The sequence below is a fragment of the Entelurus aequoreus genome, linkage group LG07 (assembly GCF_033978785.1).
Source record: "Entelurus aequoreus isolate RoL-2023_Sb linkage group LG07, RoL_Eaeq_v1.1, whole genome shotgun sequence".
Taxonomy (NCBI): Eukaryota; Metazoa; Chordata; class Actinopteri; order Syngnathiformes; family Syngnathidae; genus Entelurus; species Entelurus aequoreus.
In genome coordinates, this window is record NC_084737.1 from 29,225,072 (window position 1) to 29,243,994 (window position 18,923).

Genomic DNA, 18,923 nt, shown 5'->3' on the forward strand with positions numbered 1-18,923 from the left:
ATGGATTTTAATTATCTTGAATGTGCGAAAATAATTTGAGATGTGATTTGAGTTAAGAGCTCTGTCACAGAACCAATTAAGCTTGTAAGTTGAGGTACAACAATAAAAGAGAGCTATAAAATATTACAAATACCTCTCACTGTGGCTTGCTACTGCTATCCATAAATTACTGCAGGTATAATAATAAACCCCGCTCTGAAAGCGTCAAGCGAAAATAAGCCTTATTCCTATTTACATGTTTATGATGATTATATTTTAGTTCATCAACAACCCCACAAGGTCGCTTAATTACACTAATTGATCCACTTTCAAAACTTCATGTGATGTCGGGTTGGGTACATTTTTATCATCAATGAAGGCAGCTTTTTGAAACAGCTCTTGCATTGTGTAGCTGTGCCTAATGTTGTGTAGCGAAATAATACTCCATACTTACTATCCACCACAATCTTGCGATCCGTGCCGTCATCGTTGATCTGCTGGATGTTGCCAAAGTGTATGTCACTGAAAAAGATGCGGTTGGCTCCCCTCCCTCCGCCCCCGTGGTAGTCAAAGCTCAGGGCAATGACGTTCTTCATGTGGTCAGGGTCTTCAAACGGTTTTATTGGCGCATTTAGGTTTGTCTCGTCCGACAGGTGGATGCTCTTTAGAATGGTGCGTTCCGAATAGAGAAGGTAGCCGTCGTAATCGCGACAACTGCGGTTGTCCTCAGCCAACATGCCGTGGGCGCAGGCACACGTGCGTTTCCCATTGCCTCGGTAAAGGCAAAGCTGTTCACAGCCGCCGTTGTCTTTGCAGACGTTGGTGCCTAAAGAAAAACAAATTAAGAAAGTTAACCATTTGATCAATTGCTGGGAGTTGATGAATGTAAATGAAATGTCAAAATGTTAAATTAGTGTGTTTTCCTACCTTGTTGCCTGGCCCTGTTGAACACTTTAATATCTTTTAGTTGTACACCAATGCCAGTCCTGAGCTGGACTGCATCTGTGGCGTTGTCTTTATTTCCTCTTTTAATGGAGCCATTTGCATGAGTCCTTTGCAAAACAAAATGATAATTGATCCAAATTAAAACTAACATGAAGACAGGAAAGACCTCCATACTCAAACAATGTACAAACACACACTTCAGACTCTTTTGAATCACAAGAATACATATACATACATATATATATATACACACACATATATATACATACAGTATATACACACATATACATATATACACATATATACATATACATGCATATATATTAGGGCTGCAACTAACAACTAATTTGATAATCCATTAATCTGTCGATTATCACTTCGATTAATTGATTAGTAATCGGATAAAAGAGACAAACTACATTTCTATCCTTTCCAGTATTTTATTGAAAAAAAAAACAGCATACTGGCACCACACTTATTTTGATTATTGTTTCTCAGCTGTTTGTAAATGTTGCAGTTTATAAATAAAGGTTTATACATTTTTTTTTTTTTTAAAGTAGCCTCTGCGCATGCGCATAGCAGAGATCCAACGAATCGATGACTAAATTAATCGCCAACTATTTTTATGATCGATTTTAATCGATTTAATCAATTTTAACGTCCGCACTGTTTTTATTTTTACTGTCTGCATTTTAATTTTGCTTTTATTTTCTTTCATTTCACTTTGTTGTCTGTGAAGCACTTTGAGTCTGCCTTGTGTATGAAAAGTGCTATACAAATAAAGTTGCCTTGCCTAGTTGTTGCAGCCCTAATATATATATACATGCATATATATATATATATATATATATATATATATATATATATATATATATATATATATATATATATATATATACATATATATATATATGTATATATACATATATATATATATATATGTATATATATATATATATATATATATATATATATATATATATATATATATATATATATATATATATATATATATATATATAAAAAATTATTTAGTCAGCCACCCATTGATTGTCAATGGGTGGCTGACTAAATACTTTTTTGCCCCACTGTACACACACACACACACACACACACACACACACACACACACACACACACACACACACACACACACACACACACACACACACACACACACACACACACACACGCACACACACACACACACACACACACACACACACACACACACACACACACATACATATATACACAAACACATATACACAGTCTACCCCAGGGCAGCTGTGGCTACGAAAGTAGCTTACCACCACCAGGTGTGAATAAATGATGGGTTTTTAACATGTAAAGCGACTTTGGGTACTTAGAAAAGCGCTATATAAATCCCAGGTATTATTATTATATACACATTTACACACATATATACATACAGTCGTAGTCAAAAGTTTACATACACTTGTAAAGAACATAATGTCATGGCTGTCTTGAGTTTCCAATAATTTCTACTGCTCTTATTTTTTTGTGATAAGAGTGATTGGAGCACATACTTGGTCACAAAAAACATTCATGAAGTTTAGTACTTTTATGCATTTATCATGGGTCTACTGAAAATGTGACCAAATCTGCTGGGTCAAAAGTATACATACAGCAATGTTAATATTTGGTTACATGTCCCTTGGCTAAGTTTCACTGCAATAAGGAGCTTTTGTTAGCCATCCACAAGCTTCTAGTTGAATTTTTGACCACTCCTCTTGAATTGGTGCAGTTCAGCTAAATTTGCTGGTTTTCTGACATGGACTTGTTTCTTCAGCATTGTCCAAATGTTGTCAATGGGGTTTAAGTCAGGACTTTGGGAAGGCCATTCTAAAACTTTAATTCTAGCCTGATTGAGCCATTCCTTTACCACTTTTGACATGTGTTTGGGGTTATTGTCCTGTTCGAACACCCAACTGCGCCAAAGACCCAACCTTCGGGCTGATGATTTTAGGTTGTCCTGAAGAATTTGGAGGTAATCCTCCTTTTTCATTGACCTATTTACTATCTGTAAAGCACCAGTTCCATTAGCAGCAAAACAGGCCCAGAGCATAATACTACCACCACCATGCTTGACGATAGGGATGGTGTTCCTGGGATTAAAGGCCTCACCCTTTCTCCTCCAAATATATACTGTACATATATATATACACATATACATATATATACACATTTACATATATATACATATATATATATATATATATACATATTAGAGTTGTCCCGATACCATTAATTTGGTACCGGTACCAAAATGTATATCGATACTTTTCCATAAAAAGGGAACTACGAAAAATTTTAATTTTAAAATTTGACTTTATTTTAACAGAAAAACTTACAATACTATAAATATATGTTTCCTATTGCACTCAAAGAATAATTTTAGAAGGTTAATATATACATTAAAGGGCATTGAACACATTGTATTTTTGTTGTTGCACTCAAAGAACAATTTACAATTTTTCCATGTTACATATAATTTGCCATAATCAAGGACTAGATTAGAATATAATAAAAAAAAGCTTTATTAACATTATAATAAATGCTTCATGATTCATGGTTGCCAATCCTGGTATGTGCTTTAAGAAAAATACAATTGTTAGTAAGTACTAAAAACAAAACTATGGATAAATGTTCACAGATAAGCCATGGAGCAGGTAAAACACATATGTTCAAGATAAAACACAAATTGTAGCAATTTGTTACCAAATTCAGTCATTTTACTTGCACTAGTTGACGTTAAATGGGCAGTCCTCACTCCGCTAATATTTAGCATTAAGCCAAGCAGCTGTGTGCGCGTCTACGTATATACATATTTGGTATCTACATATTATGTAGATACCAACATGTGCACAACAGGGGAGCTGGTTTTCTTATGAGCGTATAGTATGTGTGTTTGTGAGGAATGGCAACGCGTAGTCTGAGTGATGTCAGTGAGTGAGCGGGCGAGTACACAGAGAGAGGAGCGTGTGCACTGCGCAGTAAAGTGATGAATGGGTCCGGTTGTGTCCTGCGAAACTAATAATAAAGCAACCAGATTGTCACAAATCGGCAGCCTCAAATTCTGACCGGAAAGCGGATCTTAGCAGACCCATTGCGGGGTAAAGTGAACTGAAGGGAACGTCTGCCCTGCGCTCCTCTACTACGGTCTGCAACGGAGCCGAACAGTAGTACAGGTGGAACAACTACAATATTACCTGTCACTGTTTAAACTCCTTGTGCAGATCTGAATGCTTATTATTTAAATGTTGACATAAGTTTGAAGCAAAGGTGGTAATACTAATCGCCACATTTGGCAAGGCTTGTTTTAAAACACTTACAGCGCTGTGCCTCCTTGTTGTAAGTGTCACCTTTATCGTTAGTTGCGAAGCCCAAATACCTCCATATTGCCTTTCACACGCCCTCTTTATTAACCAGTAAAATTGTTGTTTTTTGCCATTCTTCCCCACCACAATGTTATTGCTTGTACGCACTTTGTGTGTGCGTTTTGACAAACTCAACATCATGTGCCTCGGCTCTGTAGTCACCGCCGCACAGCGGCATTTAGATGAAATAACGGTACCGGTACTTTTCAAAGGTAGTACAGTACCGATTTCAATTAATTAGTATCGTGATACTTTATCGGTACCCGGTATACCGTACAACCCTAATACATATATACATATACATATACACATACATGCACACATACATACAAATATATACATATATACATATACATAGTGGTGGTAATTGAAGAGCCAAGTGTTTTCTGAGGCGGTACTTGGTGAAAAAAGTTTAAAAACCACTGCTTTAGTAGATCAGGCCCTAAGTGTATACTGTATACCCGGGGTCGGGAACATTTTTGGCTGAGAGAGCCATGAAAGCCAAATATTTTAAAATGTATTTCCATTAGAGCCATGTAATATTTTTCAACACTGAATAAAGTGTTAAATAAAAATGATTCCCGAGCACAGCCACCGCTGTTGCTCACTGCTCCCCTCACCTCCTAGGGGGTGGAACAAAGGGATGGGTCAAACGCAGAGAGTAATTTCACCACACCTAGTGTGTGTGTGACTATCAGTAGTACTTTAACTTTTACTTTAATACAACTAAATGCATGCATTTTTATGTAAGACCAACATTTTAAGACTATAATAACTATCTTATTCTTTTTAATAACATTGTTATTCTGAAGCTAACCAATAATAAATAAAATACTTCTTACCATTAATGCGACTTCTTGAACAGGTGTGGTAGAAAATGGATGGATGGATTAAAATGCATGAGAATAATTTATATTTTGAACGTTATTTTTAACACTGTGATTACCAGCGGAATTATTAATTACTTATCGTGTTAAGCAATGTCAGCTAAGATTTATCTGAGAGCCAGATGCAGTCATCAAAAGAGCCACATCTGGCTCGAGAGCCATAGGTTCCCTACCCCTGCTGTATACAGTATACAGCAATATATAATACAACTTAGTGAACCCTTATGTCTCACTGATGAGGGTATTTATTTTATATTAACATTCATATACTGTAAATAGGTTGTTTCCTTTAAGTTTATAAACTTTGGTACTTTTGAAAAAAAAAAAAATGTTATAAATTAATTAGGCTAACCTGTCGCTCCAGTAGATATAATCCTCAAACACAGAGACCGCAAACATATCCATGTTGTTGTTGGCCAGCACCAACTCTCGGTTCTCTCCAGTCTCCAAGTTGATGCGCTCAATCTTGTCTGTTCTGGCGTCGCACCAATACAATAGCCCCTCCTACAGACATAAACCACATATAGCATCGCGTCACCCAGCTACAAGAAGATGGGCAAACAAGACCCAACATAAGTAAAAATAATGGGTGAGGTTACAAAAGCTGCAGTGTGTACCGTGTAGTCAATGGAGATCCCATTGGGCCAACTGATGCTCACGTTGACCAAGACTAACCTCTCAGAACCATCCAGTCGAGAGCGTTCAATGCGAGGGTACTGACCCCATTCTGTCCAGAACAAATACCTTGACAGAAGAACACACATGGGATTATGAAAGTTCTTCCACTAATTATAGAAAACAGTAACAGGTTTGTAGCGAGTTGCTCAAAGAACTTCTACAGCAGGGGTCCCCAAACTACGGCCAGCGGGAAGTCTCAAGTTTAAAAAAAAAAAAATACCGGTCCTGTCCTTCTTTAATCCATTTTCTACCGCTTGTTACTCTCGGTGTGTCCTAGCCACTCAGGCAAATCATATTGTCTAAAAATGCATTTTCCCATCGATAACGTGACATCATCGCGCTCACGCTGCAGTGTCGGGCGAGCGCGTGGCAAGTGCGCGCTCTTTCAGTCAACATTTTGGACCCCTGCTCCACAGTATTATAAACTGCTTTACCCTTTCACTGGGTGGACAGTGATGGCTCTGGGCTTGTCCAGGCCCTGGGATACGACCACATAGCGGAAGGAGCCATTCAGCCTAGCCACCTCAATCACATCAAAACCCTGGTCAGTCCAGTAAATATTTCCTACACAAAAAGAAAGTGCACACAATTATTAGAAAATACAAACAGTATGATTCCATAAAAGATAATAAAGTTTGTGGCAAAAGAAGATATACAATGCAAAATAATATCTGTATTAAAACTGTAAGCTTACATTAAATGCATCTTTGCAGCAAACCAGCTAAATGTTTACTTAGCACTATGGACACCATTAACTGACTTGAGTTGATGTATCCAAGAGTCTTGCTTGGTTTATAATCAGTGATGAACTCTTCATCCAGTGATTTATTGAATAGTAGCAGCACTTTGAAATTGATTTTGTAACTAACATGAAGCCAATATAGACATTTTATAACAGGAGTAATTGGTACTCTTTGTCTAGAATAAAACTCATGAGCAGTGTTGATAAGCTTCAGATGTTTAAAATTATTTGGGGGTAGTCCACCTTGTCCAAACAACTAAAACCGGCATCATGGGCAAAAGAAGAATGTTGTTATCCCTGATTTTGGGGGGAAATTGTATGGCGCCTATGACCAGACCTGCAATCCAGTCAACAGTGATGCCCTCCACTCTGCCGATGCCATTGGTCACCACGTCTTCTCTCCATGTTTGATCTCTCTTGGCCCTGCTGATTGTGCTCAGGCCCATGTCCACCCAATAGATGGTGTCATTCTCTAAAAAAAAGGACCAATATGTTACCCTTTCACGCTATTCCGTCTTGGAGTGTCTCACTAGTGTCACTCACCAGCATGGAAGTCGATGCCCACAGCCAGAGAGGTGCCAGATACTGGCACCAAGGCGTCAGATTTGTCGGCCGGGTCGAGCGGAATTCCTCTGATTCCCTCATGGACAGAGTAAAGCAAGAAAGAGCCCATACCTGCTCGTAGAAACACCATGTTTATTTGAACACTAGGACATACTGCACTCCTATGCTAAGGGGCCGCCGTGTTACCTTCACAGGACTGCTGTCCTGTCTTGAGGCTGTAACCAGCAGTGCACATGCAGGCCCTGGTGGTTGGCGAGGTGGGCAAACACAGCTGGGAGCAGTCTCCATTATTGTTACTACACAGATTGACACTCGCTGAAGGAAAGAGAGAGCGAGGCCAAATTATATTACACTTATTTTCCCAACTAAACAAAATTAAAATCCAGAACATGAGGTACACTTGCTGCCAAAAATAGGTTGTATAGGTTAACCACAATATTAGAACTATTTCTCGATATGATGATGAGTAAAGACGGAACATTTATGATCTAACTAATGCCTCCAATGACTAAACTGCAGTCTCATACATGGTCTCCAAAGGAAAATAACCGCAGAGGTATCCAAGTAGCACCATGCCAAAAGTATCATGAGTCAGCATCCAGCAGCTTTATTTACCTCTAAATACACTTTAAAACACCAGTTGCCAAACTCACGTGTTACACTGCTGTTTACAATGAACCCAAGAGTGATACTGTGTTGTGCAATATACTTGTTGAATACATAATGTGATAAAAAGAAAAAACTGTTTCCATTTCCACTTTCTCATGCCCTCCAAATAATTGAAGTTAAACAATTAAGTTGTTCTAAATATTGAGTTTTAAGATTTCAGAAATAACAGCTTCTTGCATTGTTTTGTGTCCAACTAATACCTCATCCTCTTTGTAGTTTAATAAATGTGCCTCAGCTGTTATTAGTAGAAATGGGGTTCATGACTCTTTGAAGGAAGCCAGATTTTGAGGAGTCATTATTTACAAAGAGCCGTTCAAAAGACTGGTTTGTTATTGTCGTTCTTTTTTTTTTTTAAAGTGTTTTTTCCCCCAAATCAAGTAAACAATCACTGGTAGTAGTTATAAGATAAGATGTGGATCATAATAATTCTAATTTACACCTATATTACTTTATTGGTGTTACTTATTCAGATATATTGACTAGAATTGTATTTTTGTTGTGTTTTCATTGTAAACATACCATAGTGTGGTGCCATATCCCAATGCTTTGACAGTGACGTCAGTATTTAAAATGTTCCTATACCTAAAAAAGTTTGTAGCACAAAAATATTTTAACAATACAAAAAACAATACACAACAAATATGAATAAAACATACATATGTATATAAAAAGTATAACTAAAAAACAAAACAAAAATTAGGACATAATGAAAATGTGATCACAAAATTATACTACACTACCGGGTGTGTTTTTACGCTTGAACTATTTTACATATCCTCATCAGAACAATAAACTATAAAAGTGAATCCAAGTGCTGATAAGTTCCTTTGATGCTAACTCATTTTATAGTCATGTGCATAAAAACAGCTCGCAACTAAGAAAGGGTTCTCTTCATGTGACTTGATGTGTTTGCGAATGTGACATATCTAGTTATTTATATTTACATTATGTAACGCTGTTTGACTTGTTACAAAATGTAAAAGTGGGTTGTTTGTCTTACCTTTTTGTACATCCTCATCATATATCGTCATGTGCATCATAGATGAAGTGTTGTTCCTCAAAACCTTCCAGTTACTGCCGTCCTTCTTGTCGCATGTTCCTATGTGATCAGATGCCTGGTCCGCCCACCATAGCTTGTCTCCTACAGCAAGGGAATGCATAGTTGATAACAATGCATGTTATCATTTAAAATGATGAGATTAGGACTATGAAAGAAAAACATCTTACCCATTACAGCCAACGCCGTGGCCTTGGTGAGTTTGCCTTTAACGCCTTCCAAGATCTCTAGTTTTGATCCGTCCAGCTGACAGTGATTAATGGTGCCATTTCCTGAGCTGATCCAGTACAGCTGCTCTTTGTCATAGTCAATGGAAAGGCCTAAGTGGAAATTAATAATATGCTTAACCCATGCATCATTTAGAATGTAATACATATCCACTGCTGGACAACTGCTCACCAACTGGTCCTTTCTGGTTGAAGAAGAGCGTGGTGTGGTTGGTACCATCCATATTTGCCATGCTTATGTTGTCACCATCGGTCCAGTACAGCTTCCTGCGGTGTTACAAATCTGAGATGAGCTCTACCTAAAACTTTTACAATCTAGATACAAATGAGGAGAATTACAATAAAAACACCCACCCTAACTGCGGATGCACCACCAGACAATGAGGCTTGTCTAAACCTTGAATGACAGCATTCTTAAAGGAGCCGTCCAGTCTGGCCACATTAATTTGCTTCTTATTGGCGTCATAGCTGGTCCAGAAAAGGTTTCTGGACACCCAGTCCACTGCCAGCCCATGAGCGTTAGGAAGGTCTAATGATGGTTACAATCACAGCACTAAACCTTAGACCTCCGGGCCCATATGCATTCTTAGAAAGAAACTATTACAATCAATTAAAGTGAGTATTTCATACCTGCAGAAACAACAGTTTCCACGCCTGTGCCATTGATGAAAGCTCTTTTGATGGTCTGCGTTCGGACGTCTGACCAGTAGATTCGATGCTCCACCGCATCGTAGTCCACAGCTGTAACATTATCTATGTCCGGCACAGTGAAGGAGATGATGTAGTTGTAGTAGGGGTTGTCGATGTCAACGCCTCGGATCTCAATTTGGCGAGCATAAAGAAGGAACTTGCGGGACTCTGCAAACACAAAAATAAACAAAGAGGTGCAGACATTCATGACTTTGTTGTACCGATGTAGAAGAACAAAAAGATTAATTTAATTGTCACATGTACAACGTATGTACTGTATATATATTGCATGAATGGATTTGGCCTCACTGGTAAGCACATTAAAAGATCACTTGCATTAAAACCACTGTGATAAAGTAAGTTGACATGTATGCTGTGCTCACCTTTGCATGTGCGTTTATCAGCTTGCAGCTTCATGAGGTGAGGGCAGGCACAGGAGAAGCTCTGGTTGAAGTTGATGAGACAAAGATGGGAGCAAGGACCTTTGCCATCAATGGTGGCACACGGGTTTGGAGCTGTGTAGGTGACACAAATATGGCTTGAAGCATCATACTACAATATATGGAAACCTATCTCCATCAGTTGATCCATAAGGAATGTCAGAAAAGAGCAAATCAACTTTTCATCTCATCCTGTCATTGCAATTTGTTGGAGCGGTCAATCAACAATTGGCAGTTTCTTATGACCATCACTCAAGTCTCAACGCTTGAGTGACAGTAAAATATGACAAACCTTTGGCCATGTTGTCAATCATTTATGTGTGTGATATCAATACAAGACATTGATGTTACAGTGGGAGGATGCTATTTATAGACTGACAGTGTAAAATGCCAAATGGCAAGGTGATGACTTTTTTTTTTGCTACTCCACAAAACTCCAGGAGGTATCCTGAGCACTGTCCATATAATGTGTCAACACCTGTGATGTGACCTTTAAAAGGTCACATCTCTCTTGGGAATAAGGTGTTATCAATGAACTTAAAATGAACCATGAGCTTATTTTTATTTTTACGATGATGAGAATACGAATTTATTTAGGTCGTCTATATTATTGTTGGGAACCTCTCACATTGTGTCAATAGTACTGTTAAGGACAGTAAAATATTGAGAAAAATAAGATATGCGTTTACAATCTACAGTAGTATCTGGTGAACAACCTACCTTGTGGTTGTCTAGATGGGTGATAGACCTGCAAGTCAAAAGGCTGTGTGTTGGTACGCTGGACTACAGTGACATTGTGTCCAGTCCACTTGTTGGCTTTGGCCAGTGTGTTGGTCCTCCAGTCAGTCCAGTAGACCTCGCCTCCGTACATTGTGACAGCAAAGGGGTGGGACAAGTACTCGTGACCCCGCAAGACCTCGATTAGTCCCGAGCCATCATACATGGCAGAGTAGATAGCATCAGACCTGGAAGCAGAAATTTACATTAGTGAAACCACATACATTATGGGCCTGATCTACTGAATGTTTGCATGTATCAAAACATGTGCAAACTTGATAGAGCATGCATGTGTGCAGAGGATTGTGTCTCTTAAATTTGTAAAATAGAGAGAACAATCCATCTAGCGTGTCTGTCATGTATATGCAGAAAATAGATGCAAATATAATCAACTAGCACTCGCAATGTGATTTATCAAGCATGAATCTTCTTATGACGTCTGTTTTGCATATATATTCACTTGAAATGTGCGTACAAAGTTGCACACAAATGGCTGCACTGCGGTCAGAAGGAGGCGATCAATGCAATCATACTTGCCAACCCTCCCGAATTTTCCGGGAGACTCCCGAAATTCAGCGCCTCTCCCGAAAACCTCCCGGGACAAATATTCTCCCAAAAATCTCCCGATTTTCAGCCAGAGCTGGAGGCCACGCCCCCTCCAGCTCCATGCGGACCTGAGTGAGGACAGCCTGTTTTCACGTCCGCTTTCCCACGATATAAACAGCGTGCCTGCCAGATCATGTTATAACATCTACGGCTTTTAGAGAGTGCACAACAGCGCACACAATAAGGAGACGAAGCAGTAGAACGAGGAAGATGAAGAAATTCCCTTGTAAGTTCCAAAACGAATGGAAACAAGAATTTCAGTTTATCCAGGACAGTTCGAAGGGGAATGGGTATGCTGCCTGTAAATTTTGTAGAACAGACTTCTCCGTTGAACACGGTGGCCGAACGGAAATACTCAGTCATGAACGGTCAGCGAAGCACAAAGCGGCGGCAGCACAGCACAGCCCAGTATTATGGGCCACCTCGCTAAATGGAGACCCGATGGTGTAACATATGCCGAGACAAAGATGGCTATGCTGATAGCTGGAAGCAACATCCCGTTCTCATTTGCGGATGTCTTCAACAAATCCGTGAAGGACATGTTCCCAGATTCAGAGATCGCTCGCCAGTACGCAAATGGCAGAACAAAGGCTACTCAAATAGTGAAAGGTAAGTGTTTTTTTGTTTTTTTTAGTAAGTAAGCAGCAAGCACAGTACAGTTAGTAGAACAACTGTGTTTTCATTACTGTGTATTTAGTATGTATGTAGTATATAAGGCTGTGCTTCTGGCTGCAAAGCATTGCACTTTCAAATACAACAATGAGTAGATGAGTACGTGTTATGTGTGTGTATATGTGTAAATAAATGAACACTGAAATTCAAGTATTTCTTTTATTTTCATATATATATATATATATATATATATATATATATATATATATATATATATATATATATATATATATATATATATATATATATATAAAATAAATATATATATAGCTAGAATTCACTAAATTCTGAATTTCTTATATATATATGTATATATATATATATATATATATATATATATATATATATATATAGCTAGAATTCACTAAATTCTGAATTTCTTATATATATATGTATATATATATATAGCTAGAATTCACTAAATTCTGAATTTCTTATATATATATGTATATATATATATATATATATATATATATATATATATATATATATATATATATATACATATATATATATATATATATATATATATATATATATATATATATATATATATATATATATATACCGTAATCTCCAGACTATAAGCCGCTACTTTTTCCCCTCGTTCTGGTCCCTGCGGCTTATACAACGGTGTGGCTTATTTACGGCCTGTTCTTCTCCGACACCGACGAAGAGGATTTCGGTGGTTTTAGTACGCAGGAGGAAGACGATGACACAATGATTAAAGACTGACTTTTCATACACCGGTAGGCTGGTTATTTTGATAACGTACAGGCGAGCACTTTGTATTACTTTGCACCGTTGTATTATTTGTACTCTGCACGAATGCTGTTCGCCATGTCAAAGATGTGAAAGTTTGATTGAATGATTGAAAGATTTATTGTTAATAAATGGGACGCTCTGCGTTCCCAAACAGTCATCTCTGTCCCGACAATCCCCTCCGTGGTAGCAGGAACCCCTATATACTACGGTAATTACACATCAAAACCCTGCGGCTTATAGTCGGGTGCGGCTTATATATGGAGCAATCTGTATTTTCCCCTAAATTTAGCTGGTGCGGCTTATAGTCAGGTGCGGCTTATAGTCCGGAAATTACGGTATACAGTGTATATATATACACACATATGAAATACTTGACTTGGTGAATTCTAGCTGTAAATATACTCCTCCACTCTTAACCACGCCCCCTTTCCCCGACCACGCCCCCCACCTCCCGAAATCGGAGGTCTCAAGGTTGGCAAGTATGAATGCAATACAACAGACAGAGAGAAATCTAATGTTCAAGGGTTGCCGATCAACATATTTCTGTCAGATATATATATATATACAAACATACATATACATATATAATGTTACATAATAATATTAGACATATAATCTGTCCAGCAATTCCATTCAATGTCAGACCTGGTGCCTGCTGGTGTTTTTTTAATGTATTCATTGTTTCATATAGGTGACATATTAATAAAATATCTTCTATATAAAATAAAAAAACTTCTTGCAATAGTATACATTTTCATAAAACTTGATAATTACACTACACATTCTAGGGCGCAGCTACAGCGCGAAAATGGTGGGTTCCATTGTAGATCGCACAGCAGGAGTGCTTCATGATGACATGAATGTGTCTCCTTGGTGAAAGTCACGTAGTACATGCCAAATCCTTATTTAAATAGGGCGGTGTGCACCACTTTTGCACTTTCATTGCAACACGCCCACTATTAGTAAAGGCTGTTTTGTAGTTTACCCATGCTATTTAGCATTTATTTTTGGGCTCCGAGTAGATCAGGCCCTATATGCATAGGAACAAAAGTATTGGATTATTAATTTAGAAGACTATCTTTCGCTGGGTCTCAATCTCTTTTTTTTAAATTCCAAAGCTGTTTGATGGGGTTGAAGGCCAGTTCTCCCACACTAAAAGCATGCCTTTTGTGCATTGGTCAAAGAAAAGAGCCTACCCTAAACTGTTCTGTTAATATTGGAAGCATAAAATTGTCTAAAAAGATGAAAAATTACATTAGGGGGAACTAAAGGCTGGATTTGAACCAGTGTATTGCAGGACTATTCAATTGGCAGCCGATTGGCATTTAAACATCAGCACAGAATATTTATATCACTTGTGCTTTAATTTAGGACCTTACAACTTTATTTAAAACACAATTTTAATGTATGTCAGTGTATTTTCAGTGGCATTAAATATAAAATTAAAACAAGTGTATAGAGAAGTTTACCACCCCCTGTCCTAAGATTTTTCTAAAAATGTGGCCTACATAAACAACAGTTGTAGATCATATCCAAGTGTTGTATAAACTGGATGTCTAAAGACTTTGTACAGTATGTTATTCTATGACAGCTACATCTGCTTCTTTGCAAAACAAATGAGTGGTGGCAAGCAAAGGAATGAAAAAGGACTACGTCAGTGGGTGGTGTTGCGTGCGTGGCGTGGGTGAACACTGCAATGAGAGCACTGTACTCAGAGTCGAGAGGCAAACACTACCTTGCATCAATCCAGACAATGCGTCGTTCCATGTAATCTACAGTGAGTCCGTTGGGCCATCCGCCGTTGCCCGTCTCCCTGTGGATGGTACGTCTGCCCTCGCCGCTCATCGATGCTGCCTCAATCCTGGGAAGACTCGCATCCCAGTCTGTCCAAAAGAGAATACTGAACACAAAAAACAAGATGGATTGTCAAGGATATGGCGAAATACAGTTGTGGAAACCTGAATGAGCATCTTTACCCATCACGGGGGTCTAAGGCGATAGCTCTGGGGTGCTCCACCTCTCCAGCCAGCAGGGTTGTTCTCATGGTGCCATCCAGTTTGGCCACTTCAATCTGGTCCAAATTGCTCTCCACCCAGTAGATATTTCCTGCTATCCAGTCCACCGCCAAGCCCTCGGGAGTCGCCAGCCCATATTGGATCACCACCTCAAAACTGGTCAAAGCTACATAGCACACAATCAGACATTTTAGGGAAAATTAGGCCAGGGGATGACACCACACCGGCCCTGAGGTAAGTTCAAAACTTGAGACTTTTGCAGCAAATTCCTAAAAACAAAGAGTACTCCTGTTGTGTAGAGGAACTTGGTCCACTTTAAACACATTGGCTGATCCTTGCAACCAAGCAAACAAAGAACACTGGGGTCCAAACCTTTGATTTACATAACCAAGGTGTTCCTCAAGCCGTCCTTTTAAGAGCTCTCCTTTTTGGAAGTTATAAATTTTTTTGTAGTGTGTTGCTGTAGCTTGTTTACCTTAAATGCAGTCACTAAATGCAGTCACTAGTCATTTAAACTTTTTCAAATATACTAGGAGTGTTCCTCGTGGTTTTACTTTAGATCTTCTTGTTTTCATCATTTGGGCTATTCAACTGGTGGCCCACCAAGTTCAGTTAAAAAAAACTTGTGAGAGACTCATATTTTTCTGGCAGATTCTTAAAAACACTAGAATGCTGTCAAAAGGATTATCTTTAATTTGCTTCTTTTCAGAAGGTCCTTAAACACAGCAGTGCGCTCCTGTAACTCTGACAAAATAAATAGACCAAAATCAAACGTCTACAGTAGAGGACGCTGGTTCTCCGGAATATACAAAATAACAGTGAAGGGAGAAGTCCGGCACCCCAGTCTTTAGTTTTTTGGAAAAACAATTTAATGTTTTAAGGTAATGATTCTTTGTCGTTTGTATATATGTATTTCAAAGTTTGTCGTCGTGTTTTATGGTTGTACTAAAGCTCATTTGAACCATGTACGGTTTTATTTCACAAAGACTTGTTTAGAATTCCAAACCCTTATGGAATCCATCAGTAAAAAAAGGCAGCACTATTGTTGTGTTTGTCAGTGTGGCTTTGACCCACAATATCCTCCCCACCACACAGCCAAACTTTTAAGAAAATAAGCCTCCAATGCTGGCCTGCCCTGTCTTTTCATTATTTCCCAAAAACAACTGGCTCTCATGCAAACTAAGTGCTAAGCCAGAATATGTAATCATCTCTGGCTGAGGGTGATTAGTGAAGTTCTTCACAGGCCCTTCAAGTGGCGCGCTGGAATTAGAGCTCTAGCGGGTTTGTTTTAAGGAATGCTGCAGTCGTGGCTGGCTTTCTGTACTTGTTTTAATGTTTATGTAGCGCCACCGCAGAGCAACACCAAAAACTGTGAAGATTATGAAATGGTTTCGGTATTGAGCAGCAGGAGCGGCAATAAAAGCTCAAAGCTCAAACGCGCAACTGAACCTGTGACGTCGGTGAGCTGGGAACCGGGAGAACTGAGAAGAGTTGTGCCTCCTACGCTAGATCAGTGTTGCTGGCTGCAGTCACGCACAAGCGAGTGCTGAGACAAATAGGATGAGACAAAACCTTCCGTGTGCCCCCTGAGTGCTGTGCCGGGAACACAACATTGATTGGCAAGGAGACCTGTGCTTCTGGAGGAGGAAGGGCCAGCCGTGACTTGGCAGATTTATTCAGGGTCACAGATCACCCCTGCTGACACTGTGTATTTAACTGTTTTTTTTTTTTTGTTTGTTTTTTTTGGGGGGGAGGGGGGGGGGGCTCTTTTTACTGATATTCATAAAAATACAGGGGGAAAATAAAATGTTTTATTTTTTATTTTATTTTTTGTCCTGTCCAGCTTCTCAGGCAAATCATATAGTCATATAGAAAATACAAAATTATTGAAAAGTGCTTGTCTCAGATTTCTACTCTTAAAGAAACGGAAATTCTGAAATTTTGGACCAAATTCTCCTGAGAAGCAGCTTCCTTTCCAGTGGACATTTGTTTTTGGTCATTTATTTTGTCAGCGTTACACGTTTTGGTAAAAAAAAATAGCACTTTAATGCTAAACACAAATGTCCACTGAAGACGACATTGGTTCTCATGAGGATATTACACTGAATATATAAGACCCTTGTTAATTTTTTTTCAAAATAATATATAGATTCTATTTGATTTATGCCGAAGTATTTCTTTGTATTCAATACATTGCAATAATTTTTGCCATGAAGTTTTCATTCGAGCCTATTTGATCTAATGTACTTACTTTTCCTTATTATCTTCTTTTTTATAAAAACTATTGTTGTTCATACTGTATCACTTTTTGCAAATTGACCCATATACTCTAACACTGCAAACTCCTAAACATAAAATATACATAAATAAAAATTACCAATTGAAAACTTCCCAGCGATTGGGCCAGTGTATATTTTGGTCATTAAATTTTATTTTCATGAATAAAATTTGAAAAACATACAGTTATTTTTTTCTTTAAATATCATCACCGACACGTCTTCCTATGAGGAAGCAGTGCCTGGAGAATCTGTGGTGGGCTCTCCTATTTCTGGGGCTGAGGTTGCTGAGGTAGTTAAAAAGCTCCTCGGTGGCAAGGCCCCGGGGGTGGATGAGATCCGCCCGGAGTTCCTTAAGGCTCTGGATGCTGTGGGGCTGTCTTGGTTGACAAGACTGCAGCATCGCGTGGACATCGGGGGAGGTACCTCTGGATTGGCAGACCGGGGTGGTGGTTCCTCTCTTTAAGAAAGGGAACCGGAGGGTGTGTTCTAACTATCGTGGGATCACACTCCTCAGCCTTCCCGGTAAGGTCTATTCAGGTGTGCTGGGGAGGAGGCTACGCCGGATAGTCGAACCTCGGATTCAGGAGGAACAGTGTGGTTTTCGTCCTGGTCGTGGAACTGTGGACCAGCTCTATACTCTCGGCAGGGTCCTTGAGGGTGCATGGGAGTTTGCCCAACCAGTCTACATGTGTTTTGTGGACTTGGAGAAGGCATTCGACCGTGTCCCTCGGGAAGTCCTGTGGGGAGTGCTCAGAGAGTATGGGGTATCGGACTGTCTGATTGTGGCGGTCCGCTCCCTGTATGATCAGTGCCAGAGTTTGGTCCGCATTGCCGGCAGTAAGTCGGACACGTTTCCAGTGAGGGTTGGACTCCGCCAAGGCTGCCCTTTGTCACCGATTCTGTTCATAACTTTTATGGTCAGAATTTCTAGGCGCAGTCAAGGCGTTGAGGGGATCTGGTTTGGTGGCTGCAGGATTAGGTCTCTGCTTTTTGCAGATGATGTGGTCCTGATGGCTTCATCTGGCCAGGATCTTCAGCTCTCACTGGATCGGTTCGCAGCTGAGTGTGAAGCGACTGGGATGAGAATCAGCACCTCCAAGTCCGAGTCCATGGTTCTCGCCCGGAAAAGGGTGGAGTGCCATCTCCGGGTTGGGGAGGAGACCCTGCCCCAAGTGGAGGAGTTCAAGTACCTCGGAGTCTTGTTCACGAGTGAGGGAAGAGTGGATCGTGAGATCGACAGGCGGATCGGTGTGGCGTCTTCAGTAATGCGGACGCTGTATCAGTCCGTTGTGGTGAAGAAGGAGCTGAGCCGGAAGGCAAAGCTCTCAATTTACCGGTCGATCTACGTTCCCATCCTCACCTATGGTCATGAGCTTTGGGTTATGACCGAAAGGACAAGATCACGGGTACAAGCGGCCGAAATGAGTTTCCTCCGCCGGGTGGCGGGGCTCTCCCTTAGAGATAGGGTGAGAAGCTCTGCCATCCGGGGGGAGCTCAAAGTAAAGCCGCTGCTCCTCCACATCGAGAGGA

General features: G+C 39.6%; 1 protein-coding gene across 3 annotated transcripts in view; it reads right to left on the reverse strand.

Annotated features, from left to right (window-relative positions):
- Positions 1 to 18,923, reverse strand: part of LOC133653630 (low-density lipoprotein receptor-related protein 1-like) — a 221,021-nt gene that overhangs the window by 52,292 nt on the left and 149,806 nt on the right. For all 3 annotated transcript variants that reach the window (XM_062053126.1, XM_062053128.1, XM_062053125.1), the window contains exons 25-41: positions 15,076 to 15,280; positions 14,835 to 14,999; positions 11,000 to 11,244; positions 10,223 to 10,354; positions 9,780 to 10,007; positions 9,504 to 9,678; positions 9,322 to 9,416; positions 9,093 to 9,242; positions 8,866 to 9,006; positions 7,383 to 7,511; positions 7,176 to 7,307; positions 6,970 to 7,104; positions 6,325 to 6,454; positions 5,830 to 5,956; positions 5,565 to 5,716; positions 907 to 1,031; positions 434 to 805 (exon numbers count right to left, since the gene is read on the reverse strand). In XM_062053126.1, coding sequence (XP_061909110.1) covers positions 434 to 805; positions 907 to 1,031; positions 5,565 to 5,716; positions 5,830 to 5,956; positions 6,325 to 6,454; positions 6,970 to 7,104; positions 7,176 to 7,307; positions 7,383 to 7,511; positions 8,866 to 9,006; positions 9,093 to 9,242; positions 9,322 to 9,416; positions 9,504 to 9,678; positions 9,780 to 10,007; positions 10,223 to 10,354; positions 11,000 to 11,244; positions 14,835 to 14,999; positions 15,076 to 15,280 — 2,838 coding nt within the window. The remainder of the gene's footprint in view (positions 1 to 433; positions 806 to 906; positions 1,032 to 5,564; positions 5,717 to 5,829; positions 5,957 to 6,324; positions 6,455 to 6,969; positions 7,105 to 7,175; positions 7,308 to 7,382; positions 7,512 to 8,865; positions 9,007 to 9,092; positions 9,243 to 9,321; positions 9,417 to 9,503; positions 9,679 to 9,779; positions 10,008 to 10,222; positions 10,355 to 10,999; positions 11,245 to 14,834; positions 15,000 to 15,075; positions 15,281 to 18,923) is intronic.